Below are 15,118 nucleotides of genomic sequence, written 5' to 3' on the forward strand. Positions count from 1 at the left end.
TAATGCATTGTAAAGTTTTAATATTACTTCCCTTGATTTAAATTCAACACTTTTTACAATATATCGAAGCATCTTGTTGGCCTTTTCTATAGCTTCCCCACATTGTCTAGATGAAGACATTTCTGAGTCAGCATAAACTCCTAGGTCTTTTTCATAGATTCCTTCTTCAATTTCAGTATCTCCCATATGATATTTATAATGCACATTTTTATTGCCTGTGTGCAGTACTTTACACTTTTCTCTATTAAATGTCATTTGCCATGTGTCTGCCCAGTTCTGAATGCTGTCTAGGTCATTTTGAATGACCTTTGCTGCTGCATCAGTGTTTGCCACTCTTCCTATTTTTGTGTCGTCTGCTAATTTAACAAGTTTGCTTACTATAGCAGAATCTAAATCATTAATGTAGATTAGGAATAACAGAGGACCTAATACTGATCCCTGTGGTACACCACTGGTTACCTCGCTCCATTTTGAGGTTTCTCCTCTAATCAGTACTTTCTGTTTTCTACATGTTAACCACTCCCTAATCCATGTGCATGCATTTCCTTGAATCCCTACTGTGTTCAGTTTGAGAATTAATCTTTTTATGCAGGACTCTGTCAAAAGCTTTCTGGAAATCTACATAAACCATGTCATATGCTTTGCAATTATCCATTGTTGATGTTGCATCCTCAAAAAAGTCAAGCAGGTTAGTTCGACACGATCCTCCTTTCCTAAAACCATGCTGACTGTCTCCCAGGACACTGTTACCATATATGTAATTTTCCATTGTGAATCTTATTATAGTTTCCATAAGTTTCCATATAATAGAAGTCAGGCTTATTGGTCTGTACTTACCTGGTACGGTTTTGTCTGCCTTTTTGTGGATTGGTATTACAGTTTAATACCAATCCTGTTAATACTGTTTACTGTGTATACTAGCAGTGATATAATGTCCATGGGCCATTTTAAGTTGCCTTGCCCTTCATAAAATAAACAGTCATGTTGCTTTTTACCTAGACTGTATAATTTTATATATTTAGATGTGATTTTTCCGAGCGGTTATGAGCTGTTTTCACAGTTACCTTTGGTTACAAATTGAAAGAAAACTGAGAATATCTTTTAAAATCAACTTCCCCACTGGTGTTTTTGTTGTATTCCGAAAGGTTTGAAAGATAAACGAGGGATGATCATGTGTGTACAGCCCTTTTTAATATATGTTTTTTTTAAAACAATTTTTATGTTTACCTTAAAACTGAAATAACTTTTGTTGTGTGTTTATCCAATTAAGGCATCACTGGCAAGCGATATCTGTTCTCAACAAGTTTTCTATTCATGGTTTGTATGTATTCTGAATGTTGCTTTAGATGTTGAGTTAAATAAGATGTGTTCTGCACTGCACTCCACATTAGAATGTTGAACCAGAAACCTGCTGGTATTGGCAGCATCATTACCATTCTAAATCCACGCTGCCAGGCTGAAGGAGATAAGGAACTACATTTTTAAAAATGTAGTTCCTTATCTCCAACAGCTTTAAACCTTTGTTCAATTGCAGGGAATTGTATTTCTTCAGGATAAAAGTATTCTTACACTTAGAATTTTAAATCTAAAAGACAGCCTACACTGTACATATTAAATCAAATAGCTGAATAAAGTGTTATAGAATTCAATGCAAGTACAGACACTTGGGGTCAAAATGTGACACGTCAGCAGTGGTGAGCGAGATAAAAGCTGCAAATTATGGATAATAGATCTATATTCAGCTGAACCAAAAAGCCAAGTATGCTCCCAATTGAAAGGGTAGGCTTTAACTTTGACTGCATGGTGGGGGCAACACAAAGATAAGTACCACAAACATGCAGGTAAAATGAAGTGCATCTAAAACCTTAATAACATAATGAATAATTACCAAGAAATTCCCAGTAAACAAAAAAAATACCTACATTTAAAACATAATGTATTAAGTGTGTACTAAAGACTTTAGTAAGCATTTGGTATTGAACTTTAAAATCACTAAAATGGCCCATACAGTTTGTTTGGAACTAAATTAATTATAACTTTACCCAGGGACTGAAAGAGCAGTATTGATGAAAACTGCATTACATGGCTTTCTTTTATTTATTATATTTACTGTGAGGAGAAAGATGATAATATTGAATGGTGCAATTCAAGTTAAGAGTGCGAGGCTGTTTGGGTAAATACATTTAATGTAAATTCACCAAACTAAATCAATGAAAGGCTCTTAAGTAGTAACATTTTTATTTATAGTTTTGTAACATTAACAGATGTTTTCTCTTTTAAGAAAAAAATACTGCTATGACACGAGTAAAAGTCACCAATTGTCAAACTGAAAACCACCTAAAAATGCATTACCTTACCTAGTCTTTATTGAATGAGTTAATCCACTCAGTTTTATCCTGTTAACAGGAATCAAGGTTTCCTAACTAGTATTGAAAAACAGCTATAACATGTTGAATTCATGTCCTTATTTTTAAAAAGGTATCTGTTACACCCTTAAGCTTATTTCCATTTTAATGATCAATGCAAAGTAATAATAATTCAAGTCAACCGCAACTAAGTTAACTAAATCCTTATATTAGTCACATTTTAAATTTTTTTTTTGTGCTTTTCCCTTACCTGTAGTGACGAAATATCTCTTCTTCAAACTCTGTAACAAAATCACATTTGGTGCAAGAGTGCTCCTTGTTTTCTTTGACTGACAATTGTGCCTGATCGTTCACAGGCTGCTCATCTTCAGGCTTGACTTCCTTTGCCGCCTGGGAGCTGTGCATGTTCTCATAATGAAGCAAAAGCATATCGACATCGTGAGCTGCAAATGAGCACTGATCACACTGGTGCTTAACTTTGGCACGCCCTGTCACACCAGGGGACAACTGCAACAACAAGAGGGCACAGTGGGAACAATTACTTTTCCTGCAGGCAAACGGGTAGGTAATTTCCCCCAGGTGCTTTTCAGGGCTGCACAGTCCTCTAGGGCAGAACTGGCAGTGCTTAATTGTACATTTGTGAATACTGTGCACCTGCTGATAGTGACGCAAGAGAGGCCCAACAATAATCACTTCTGAGCCGTGGCTCATGGAATACCTGAAATCACAGAACTGACAATTGTAGCTGGTCACCACGTTTTCCTCACTGGTTGCTTTACTTGTTAGCTCTTTCTTCCTCGTTGTGTTAATCGGTTCCCCGTCTGTTTTTTTCCCAATATCGTTCTGGTTAATCAGGTCTTCTCTTGAGACTTTGTCACTGCCCTCTTTGTTAGGGCTTCCTGACTTGTCTCCACAATGCTGTTTGTCATAATGTTCTAAGAGTCTTAGAGTGCTGGATGACTCGCAACTGAAGCTGCAGAACTTACACCAGTAATAACTGGTAGTATCTGTACCATTTTGCCTGGGGGAATCCATAGGTTTAATGGGGACAGAGTAACCAATAGGAGTATCATCTTCTGCCCTAATGGTGCTTCTGTCTTGCCATTTCCCTAGCTCACTGGGCTCCACGGTGCGGGGCAAACAGTTGACTTTGTTAGAGTTCTTCTCTGATGGTTTGTTATAGTCACTTGAGTCAACATTTGCTGGGGGAGTTTTTACCTTGTTTGGGTGCGTGGCTAAAAAGTGCTGTTCTAATTCTGTCGAGGAGCTGCCCATGTAGGTGAAGTTGCAGAACTTACAGCGGAAGTACTTGGTGTTGCCTTGACAGTCCGGTGTTTTCCGCCCAATGCCGATGAAGGTTCCTCCTAGAGATACCTGTCAGAAAGAAAAAAAAACAAGCATGAGGAAAAGCTTACTTGGGTGACTTGTCTCAATACCTCTCTGTTAAATATTTTCATAGCACTGAAGTTAAATATTTCTTGACAATTGGGCATGAAAAAATAATACAATTAAATAAATTATAAGCTATAAAATTATAAAATTCTTGGAATTTTCTACAGTTTCTTTTTTAGGAAATTACCCTGTATTTTTAGCTTTAAAAGGTTTGGCTTTTATAAATGATACTTTTAACATATGCTCCATTGAAAGATAGATTAGAAGATTTGTGTAAATAAAAAAAAAATCTCAGGTCATTTCCAACAAAATAAGGCATATTTTAATAAATCTAGCCTGGCTATGCTGCTACAGCTAAACTGCACAAGCCACATTCACAAATGCCTTAATCAATCAATCAATATTTATTTTATATAACGCCTTTCATAGTGGACCACCATCACAAAGCGCTTTACAAGATAGTGAGGAACACTGCATAATGCTTTACATACAGGGCATAGTACATTACATACAGCAGTAAAAAAAAACAATGCAGATGCATTAAATATAGGCATAATACATTAAATAAAAGGCTAGGATGTGAATTCTAAACATAGTGGATGCGTGTGTCAAGCAAAATTAAATGAATAAGATGGAGTGAAAAACCTGAAATAGCAATTTAGATAACAGCTAATAACAGATATCAGGCTAAGAGAGCATTAAAAGCAAGAGAGAACAAGTGGCACTTGAGAGTTGATTTGAAGCGAGCAGTTGTGGGAGCTGCACGCACTAAAGCTAGGAGAGAGTTCCATAGAGTCGGGGCCATGAAGCTAAAAGAGCGCTCTCCGAGGTGCACTTTTGCTTGGGTATAACAAGCAGGCCTGAGTCAGAGGACCTCAGCTTGTTGGCAGGGACATAGCAGGTCATCAGGTTGGAGAGATACTTTGGACCTGTGTGATGGAGGGCCTTGTAGGTAAGCAGGAGAATTTTGAAAGTAATCCTGAACTTAACAGGTAGCCAGTGCAGCTGGGCAAGACAGGGGGTAATGTGATCATGTTTTTTATATCTGGTAAGAATCCTAGCAGCGGCATTTTGAACCAGCTGCAGTCTGTTTATGGCGTGTGATGGAAGACCACCACAGAGAGTTGCAGTAGTCGATTAAAGGGGAGATGAATGCATGACAAAGTATCTTTGCATCTGGGAGGGAAAGGTAGGGACGGACCTTTGAGAGGTTTCAAAGGTGGTAGAGGAGGATTTGACTACAGGGGAGATTTGGGCATCAAAGGAGAGGTTACTATCCAGAAGTACACCAAGGCTTCGTACAGTAGGCAGCAGCAGACAGTTTCCGAGGTTCAAGGCAGCAATATTGAGATTCTTGAGTTGTTTTTGATCCTACAGGATCCAGGCCTCGATGTCTTGGATGCATGCTGAGAGACCGACCATGGCAGAGGGACATCCAGGGTCTATTTTTAGGTAGAGCTGGGTGTCATCTGCATAGGAGTGAAACATGAGGCTATGTTGGCGTATAAGGTGACCCAAGGGAAGTATGTAGATGTTGAAGAGAATAGGCCCGAGAACAGATCCTTGGGGGACACCTCATGTGACCGGGTTTGCGTCAGCGCTTCTTCCATCAAAGAAAACAGACTGCATGTGTCCAGATAGGTAAGCGGACAGCCAGGAGAGACAGGTTCCAGAGATCCCAGCATACTTCTGAAGGCGGTCAAGAAGAATAATATGATCTATGCTATCAAAAGCAGCAGTTAAGTCAAGGAGGACAAGGACAGAGGGAGCAGCAGTCATCAGCATTAATCAGGAGATCATTCACAATCCGGAGCAGAGCAGTTTCGGTACTGTGATGTGGCCAGAAGCCAGACTGCAGAGATTCAAGCAGATTGTTATCTGTGAGATGTTTCGTCAGCTGGCTGGCTACAACCCTTTCAAGAGTTTTGGAGAGAAAAGGAAGATTGGAAATGGGACGGAAGTTGTATAAGACAGCCGGGTCAAGGGAGGGTTCTTTGAGCACTGGCGTTACTTGGGCAGACTAGAGGGCAGCAGGAACCAGGCCTGAGACCAGGGACAGGTTGAGAGTGTGCATAATGGAGGGAGCAAGGTCAGAAGCACAGTGACTGACTACATTTGTTGGCTAGGGGTCCAAGGGGCACCTGGCAGTAGTTGATTTCAGCAGTAGGCTGGAGACATCAGTAATGGAGAGAGGAGAGAAGGAAGAGAGAGAGCAGGATGGGGCAATCGGAGGAGAGTCAAGGTGGTCAGCTACAATACTGGGTTTGTGGCAGGAGAGCATAGAATAAATGGTGTTGATTAATGCATCTAACTGAGTGGCCTATCTGTAAGCTACATTTCAAGAGGAATGAGAATAAATATACAGGCAAACTGTCCTATCTGCCATGGAAGCTAATTTATGATTCCTAGGAGCAGAGGATAAAAAGAATTAAACTGAATAAGATCAAATACTCATGGCTGCAAAGTATTACTTGTGTATAAGTTATGTCTATCGTTGTGATCCTGAGGTATTGAAGCAAAAGCAAAGTAGAGTTAGTTAAGAACAGAAGTTCCCCCAATAACTTTGAAGTTGTACAAAATTACTACCATAGAAGAATTGTCAAGCCTAGGCAAGTTTATGTAGTATCTGATGTTCTCAAGCCCCTCAGGGTCATTGAATATGATAAACATAATCATATTAGGAATACCCACCCCCATTAAGCAAAAATGTATACAGTGCATGAAAAATAGCAAATACCATGACACTCAGGTTTGACTGCCACTAATGCTGGATCTCAATTTAACCTAAATATCATAAAATATCACCGACCAGAACTCTATACAACATTTTAATTCCAAAATATTATTATCCCGGACTATAATACTCAATAACAAAGGAATGTTCTAACAAAGTTGTATTACAATAGGATAAGTGGTTCTCTTAATATACGTAAGTGTGACATATATACATCTCAAATATTCCAATATGCACCACTTACACCGTACAGGGTTATTTCGGGCAGCCGTTTATATCGGACAAGTAGCACTTGCTGTTTGCCATTCCCATTGATTTCAATAGCAAAGATATTGTTTATAACATGTTAAACACGCCGTATATTTTGGGCAAACTCAGCTGTTTGGATCTCGTTATGTGCCATTCACGTAGATTTAAATAACAAAAGCACTTATTATTGTAGTAATCACTCTTACTAATCCACCAATCAGCTGTTTTCACCTCGTTACCTTACCATTGACATAGATTTCAATACAAAAGGCAGCACTTAACTGTAGTAAAGCTTGACAGATTCAATCAGCTGTTTGCACCTTGTTATTATTATTAGTTTACTTAGCAGACACCTTTATCCAAGGCGACTTACAGAGACTAGGGTGTGTGAACTATGCATCAGCTGCAGAGTCACTTACAATTACGTCTCACCTGAAAGACGGAGCACAAGGAGGTTAAGTGACTTGCTCAGGGTCACACAATGAGTCAGTGGCTTAGGTGGGATTTGAACCGGGGATCTCTTGGTTACAAGCCCTTTTCTTTAACCACTGGACCACACAGCCTCCTTGTTACTGAGTGATTATCCCTGTACTGTACCTTGGCTATTTAATCCTAGTATGCAGTGTCGGGTTTACAGTTTGAAAAAACAGCATTGACTGCAACAGCAAGTATGGCTGGAAAGAGAAAAGCGATGCGCATCAGCATGAAAATTCAATGTAAATAAAATGTCTGTTAGATACTGTGTGCTGTGTCAGTCAGCAAACAGTGCAACATTGCTTCAAAAAAGCTGGGGTTTCTGTAGTTGAGGAGGAGAGTGCTGATGAAAATACAACCGAAAGTGAAACTCTGAAACACCAGAGGGGATGTCAGAGGAATAATTCTCAGCTGTGTCACCTTGGCGACCAGGACGCTCTGCCTGATACAGACACAGATGACGTAAGCGTGCATGCTGCGCTTGTTACACTGATAATATGGAGCAGCATCCGGATATAGAGCCGAATTGGGATTTTTTTTTAGAAGGTTTGCCATCCATACTTGCAAAAAAAAGATTGTCCAGATGCATATAACAGAGTTCTTCACTGGAAATAATTTGCAGTAATGTAGCCTACCTGTGCTGCACATTTCTGCACTTGGATTATTTTTTTGCACTTACTTTTTATTACATTCATAGGTTTTAATACATCTTTTTTATTAGTGTAATGAGTGTCTTAGTAAAGATTTTGAACTGCATACACGCTTGTTTGTTTTGATTTCTGTACTGGTTATTGGGGGACATTTTGAATGTCAGGTTATTGTGTGGGAGTTGATACCGTCCATCGCTTACTGCAGGTGAATCACGTTAACACAAACATGCCTGTTCTAAGCGGTAGCGAATGTATTCTTTTTTCTTTTTTTATTATCCAAATATTCTGATTGTGCTTATGGATATTTTAGTTTTACCATAATTTAATAAGCGATATGCATCTCCATCAGTGAATAAGGTCCTAAACTAATGATGACTTTGACAGCCATTCTTTTTTTGTTACTTGGAAATGGTCTCCAATACTTCTAAATACCTTGACAAGTTGTACTTAGATACCTAGGGATGTCCAAACTGTGACTAAAATGGTATATTTGTTAAATATTTTAGCAGGGTAGTGTTGATTCATACATAGGTAGACATGCAATATCCATGTTAACAATACAATTAATGGATACATTCTTTTCTACTATCAGTTACAAAAGCAACATTGACAGCAACAGAGCTTGATGTGAGACTAGAAAGGTAATATTTGGAGCCCTGTGTTTTTCGCAAATACGGAACAGCACAAAATAAAATGGAACATATAAAACGAAAAATCATTACAAAGCAAACATATTAATGACATTTTTAAATTGGGAGTTTTATACAAAAAATACTTTAAATAAGTAATTGTCAAGGTTCAGCCGTTACCATAGAAACGGTCTGAAGGGAAACGGAAGTTCTGACTAGCACTTGCGCAGATATATATTTTGAAGCGAGTCATTTGGGAATAAAACTTGTGATGGAAGAGAAGAGACATATGTTTCTAAAGTGCCTAAACCGTGCATTACAATTAAACAACGTGCAAAGAATTTGAGCATAAGGGGATGTATGCAGCTGACGGTGACAAAATAATGATGTGCAGATTTTGAACTGTCAGCTGGAATGGGAGTCGAAAGACACCGTTGTTAAGCATCATCAGCTGTTTATTCCTTTTGGGGAAAATATGGCTTGTTTGCTTGTACAGATGAACTGGCTTCTTTATCATGATTGCCATGCAGGCACAATTCATGATATAAAGCGGGTCATGATGTAAACCAAGTATCACGTTTGTATCTGACAGCACATTGCGAGTGCGAGAAAAAAGAAAGAAAACAGTGAATTAAAAGAGCAGTGTTTTCATACTGTACGTTTAGTCATTCTTTACATTTAAACAAATGCATCTAGTTTACTACAGGACAAATACGTTTTGTATCACTAACTGGAACGAAACAGTTTGCGTCATTATCGAAAGCATGAATTGTCAACTGATGATAGCTAGAAATACTTGATGGGGGGGTTTTGGTGTTTTGTAACTGAACTGTATCCCGTCAAGACCGCCCACATAGCATTTGACAGGCTGCACAAAATGTCAGTTTATCATCCGAGATTATTGGTTGTTAGTTGCATTAGGAATTAAATATATCCTGTGGTTACTTATTAAAGCCCGGCCACGCAGCATTTAACAGGCTGCAAAAACTGACAATAAGTGGGTTTGTGAGATGATATTAAGAGAGGTAATTTCTCAAAGAACCTATGGTGCATGCAGGCCCGGCTCCAGCTCCAGCTCCTTTAGGCTGGGGGGCCAGTAGACCTCTTAGAGGGGCCAGCATTTAGACACACTTTTAAACATAGCAATTTTTCGTTGCAGTAATATAGGCTTGTAGGCAATTCCATGACAAACAACCGCAAATGCAGCATGACTCACCAAATACTGAGTATTCTTTTAGATGTATTCAGTGCAGCTCTGTCACCCATGTTCTACAGGTGTACATCATTTGGGATGAAGTGTTTATCTCTACTTCTTTTTTTCTGAGCTGTCTTTTTTATTCCTTTAAACTTAAACTGCTTTTCCATTCATTTTATTTAAACTATTATGCCGATATATACAATCTAACTTTTCACTTTCCAAAAGTAATGAAAAAAAATGTAAGCAATATAATTAAAGCATAAGTTTTCTATTTGTTGACTTGGAGAACTCCTTTACAAGGTCAATGTTCAGACTCCTAGTGATAGCTTTTTCATGAGCCAAAATAACTAAGTTTCTCTTTCTGTCATGAAGCATGGATCGACGAAAAAGAGTAAGTACTCGTGACAGAGTGGAGATGAAATAGTCACATGAAGCAGTGTGGAGTAGTGGTTAGGGCTTTGGACTCTTGACCGGAAGGTCGTGGGTTCAATCCCAGGTGGGGACACTGCTGCTGTACCCTTGAGCAAGGTACTTTACCTAGATTGCTCCAGTAAAAACCCAAGTGTATAAATGGGTAATTGTATATAAAAATAATCTGTAAAAAAAAAAAAAAAATGTAATTGTATGTAAAAATAATGTGACATGTTATATCCATGCAGAAGTTTACAGACAGCAGCACAGTCTGCATCTTTGTTGAGATTTTTAAGCAACATAGGTTTAGCTACAACAATTTCATTGGCCATGTCATTTTTGTCAACAACAGCTATCATCTGAAGAGGCTCTAACATGGTAGCATCAAGAAATGTTCTAGAGTGGGGTACAAAGCAAGACAAAGACTTCATTAAATCTAGATTCTTGAGAGAAAATCTGTGTCCCATCTCTGACACTGCTTTATCTAGAATGTTTAACATAGGTCTCTTTAATGTCAGATTGCAGTCAGATTTAGCAGTATTTGCAGAGTCTGAATGTCCCAGTGTTGAAAACACAGAATCAGCTAGCTGCTTACTCATGGTTCTCTGTCTCTGTAATATGCACAGCTACAGCTACACTACAGTGCTCATTCCAGAAATCTTCATCTTGACAGAGATTTCTGAATGCATCAGTTGATGCATTTATCACCTCACCAGCACGGCACAGATATTGTGACTGAAGAACAGCATTGGCTGGCTTTAAAATACCAAGAATATAGACTAGGAACTTTCCAAGAACAAAGAAGCTCTGTCTCTTCAGCTTAGAAAAGAGTCTGGATGCTTCTGTATATAAGACTATGGAAGCAATATTATCCTCTGAGACTTCTGACAGTCTATAAAGAATAAGATCCTGTTTATCAACAACACATTTGGTCACTTCAAAATGGATTACACTCTGTAACACAATTTTTGTTCCTGGGTAATAAGTGTTATTTCCTAATTGCTTATGCCTCAAAAGTGTAGAAAATGGCTATTATTCCCCACAAACTTTGCTTTTGTGATCAGGACAGTGATATTTTGAAATTTACCTATTTCCAATGAGAAAACGGGCGAATTTGTGTCTTTTCGTTCACATAAAGTCAGAAAAAAACAACATATGAATCCAAATTAACATGTATTTATACTAAAGTAATACAGAAATCACTACAAAAGATTTAGAAGTGAGTAGTTTTTCAAGATTTACGATTATACTGTAAATCACTTTCACGAATCAGCCCCCAAATGTAGTCTCCCATCATGTTCTCAATTCTAGAAAGATGCTCAGGTATTGAAATGTTACAGAGGTATTGAATCTGTAACAAATTTTACCATGATGGACAGATTTTCTACATTGCACTTATCTCGTGTGAATACATATATTTCTCTAATTGGATTTACTTAATGTCTCTATCACTTAATTTTGTATATCTTTTGATGTATACTTTGCATTTTGTGGTATAGTCTTCACTATCTATGCTACTTTGGGATCTTTCTGTAGAGTGTATTCAAATAGCTTTATGAAAAGCCCAGTTGTAAAACAGGCCACATCTGTCTACAGTACTTCCCTCTCTAACACACACTCTCTCTTTGTTTTAATGGCTTCTTAAACCGGGTGTGCAAACTTTGCACTGGAGCAAATGCTATTTTGGTTTTGAACGGATTTGAATGAATGAATTAATCTGCTTTGCTTGGTGTTTAAATACTGAGAAACCCCAAGCTTGCTGTATACTCCTTCAGTGCAATGGGATTGAAATACAAATCCTATTTTATCATATTGTATTTTTATAGAGGGCATGGGCAGTATTTACTGTAAATAGGCAGTTAATTAAAGACTGGGGGACTGTATGTTAACGTTACTGCCACTAATGAGAAATTATGGTAACTAATTTTTCTGCGCAAGGTGCTGTTTATGTCAAAAAGTTCTTTAAAAAGTGGATAATGTTTCATAAATACATATGATGTATACTATACTGTTATTGATATACATCTATTTGAGATGTTTTATTAATGTGCATCTGTAATAAAATGACATTTGTGAAAAATTATTTAAAAAAATAGAAATAATTTCACAGGGCTCTAGTAATATTTTAATACAACCCACTCATATATGCAGTGTGTGTTTTAGATTTTTCTCTGGAGATTTCTTGTGATTTATTGCATAGCTTTCCTGCCATCAAAGATGTGTTTGAGAGAATAAGTGCAGTGCAGCATGCTGTATCATTACTGTGTGTTTTACCCACCAGAAAAAGAAAAAAACACATATCTGTAAACTGTCACAAACCACCAGAGATAGCTCACTGGAATAACTAAAATGTACCTTTTGACCAGTATTGTGATTGCTTGTGTGTTGTCCATTATTTTAAAGGAATGAGCTGGAAAAGAACAACATAACAAAAGCTGACAGCAATCACAGAATCTGGCCTAAGCTCCATTACATTGATAAAAATGCTGTTTATTAGCCACAGTTCAGGTGAAAAGCTAATTAATGAAAGAGATCTTTTCCATTCCTTTCCAAGTCATTGAGAACAATGCTATCCCATTCACTGCTACTTTGACAATTCTTAATTACTGTGACCCGAGAAAAAACAAAAGCCCATATAAAATAAAGAATTAGGAAAATGTAGATAGGAATAACATTTTGTAATCTGTCGTCTGAATCAATGAAGCCCTTAAAGGTGAACTACAATAGCTAAGGTTTTAAAATGGGTTCCCTTGCCCCTTAATTGCTCTTTAAGCCTGATATCTGCTATTAGCTGCTGTGTTGCTTCTACTATTTCATGTATTATGTTACCATCATGTATTATGTACTTTCCACTGTATTCAATGTATTATGCATTGTTTTTTTCTTTCTGTATTTCATGTATTATGCATTTCTCTGTATTTAAAGTATTATGGATTTCCTTGTTGTTACTGCATCTTGTAAAGCACTTTGTGATGGTGGTCCACTATGAAAAGGTGCTATATAAAATAAAGATTGATTGATTGACTGATTGATTAATTAGGTACAGTAGATTTTGTACTTAATCCTTTCTAAAATGTTCTTCACTGAAGGTACAACACTGTTCTGCAGGTGTTTTTTATTATTTATCCCTGTTTTCTCCTCAATTAAGTGTTGCCAAGCTACCTAACTCTGAGAAGCAACTGTTCAGCCTGAGTGGTCTGATCCTGGCACCTGACTGGTAACGGCCTCTACTATGGGGGTAGCAAACACCAGTGGATTGTCTCTGTAGCCCGCGGGAATGCACTCTGGGACATCAGCAAGGTTCATCAACTTTACTTGTTGAGCCACTGGCGACCCCTTGAGAGACTTTTTAAAAGTGAAGAAAAAGTATTAGAAATGAAACATTGTACTGCACAAAAATAGAAGCAGCAGTAATACTGGTACTAAAGCTCAAAATAGAAGATGGATTTTTTAATTATAGGGACTGCACTTTAAATCGTGTCAAGAAGCAAAATCCTACTGCATTCTAACTGCATTGTTTTATTTAAGGAAATGGAAAATTCTTCGAAGACCATAATGATTATAACAGAGCATACTGTACACTAAAAACCCAATTAAATATGAATAGGAATAATTAAATATGAAATTACATGAATAGTAAACATGCAAGCAATGAATTAAATCCTAAGATCAGACCGCACTGAAACTTTCCACAGATACATTTATACAACATCTGGTCAGTACCTTTTTTTTTTTTTTTTTAGATAATTTAACTTCCCTTTTTACTGGCTTCCATTCTGTGTGCCTTTGGGTAATGAGATATCATGCTTTTTTTATATTACCACATATGGAAAATTCAGTTAATGACACATAGGCTGTATTCTGTTATTGTTTCCCCTTGCTGTAACCACATCAAGTTGAAAGCTTGTAGTTAAACAAATGTCCCTCTGTTTCTGAGAATGTGACAAGCAATCTTTAGCTGTTGCGCATCATCAGAGTTAGGGTAGGTATTATACAAGTGAATAGTTAACTCCCAAGTGTTTAATACCAAGGTTAGTTGAGTATAATGTACAGTAAATTATACATACTGAGCAACCAATTCTACAGTAAGTTACATTGCTAAAGTCATCATTGCTAGGGATGGTTATCCTATTAAAAGAGGGACTAAGAAATAGAAAACACAGCACTTACTATATACAAGAGAGAAGGGTATATAAGCCAACCCCTAGCTTTGAAAAGATCTAAAAAACCCTACAAACTCTGATCATTCCCAAGACTGTAGTTCTTTATCTGCGGTTTCTTAAGCCATGGAAACCACAGATATTTACTAAGGTTTTACTTCAGTTTCCTTCAGTAAAAAAGTGGGTTGTTTATTTCTTGTTTTAAAAATGTTATCCCTTTCAGAATAAAATGGTGCATCTGTTATAAATCTTGACCAATGTGTCTGCCTGAAAGATAACAGCAACAAAAGGCTGATGTAAGGATACTTGGAAAAATACAGAGAATTACATATTTAAAACTAGTTGACAGTTCACAGTGAAATAGAATGTCTGTGTGGCAGAGCAGGCTCTGCACATTGGTGTGTGCGTGTCGTGGCTGGCAGCCTTCTTGGCTCAGGAATGGGATAACACTCTGGAGCCAAGATGACCACTGTTTGCACAGCCACATGTTTAATTGAAAAGTGTGGAATGTGGCCAGGGGGTGATTGATTGATTGATTGCCAATTAAACCCCTGGCCACATGCTATAAAAAGGCAGATTAAATGGTTGTTTGGCGAGTGTGTAGGAGCATGCAGTGGAATAGAGAGAGAAAGAGAGTAAGAAAGAAGGAAATGTAGAGAGCTACTATACACCGAGATAGCCGAAGCTGCTGTGTATTTTGGAGTGTTTTGTTTAAAGGACTTATTTTGTTCCTGTGTTTTGTTTATTAGTGATTATCACCCCTGGGCCACATTCCAAATTTTCAATTAAACCATCAAAACCATGTGGCTGTGCAAATGGCAGCCATTTTGGCTCCCATTCCCAAACCAAGATGGA

The 15,118-nt window shown here is 37.7% G+C and overlaps 1 protein-coding gene across 4 annotated transcripts in view; it reads right to left on the reverse strand.

Annotated features, from left to right (window-relative positions):
- The window catches only part of LOC117435326 (zinc finger transcription factor Trps1-like), a 138,393-nt gene that overhangs the window by 83,335 nt on the left and 39,940 nt on the right, over positions 1-15,118 (reverse strand). For all 4 annotated transcript variants that reach the window (XM_034058398.3, XM_059012707.1, XM_059012708.1 and 1 more), the window contains exon 3: positions 2,617-3,740. In XM_034058398.3, coding sequence (XP_033914289.3) covers positions 2,617-3,740 — 1,124 coding nt within the window. The remainder of the gene's footprint in view (positions 1-2,616; positions 3,741-15,118) is intronic.

The sequence above is a fragment of the Acipenser ruthenus genome, chromosome 3 (assembly GCF_902713425.1).
Source record: "Acipenser ruthenus chromosome 3, fAciRut3.2 maternal haplotype, whole genome shotgun sequence".
Classification (NCBI taxonomy): Eukaryota; Metazoa; Chordata; class Actinopteri; order Acipenseriformes; family Acipenseridae; genus Acipenser; species Acipenser ruthenus.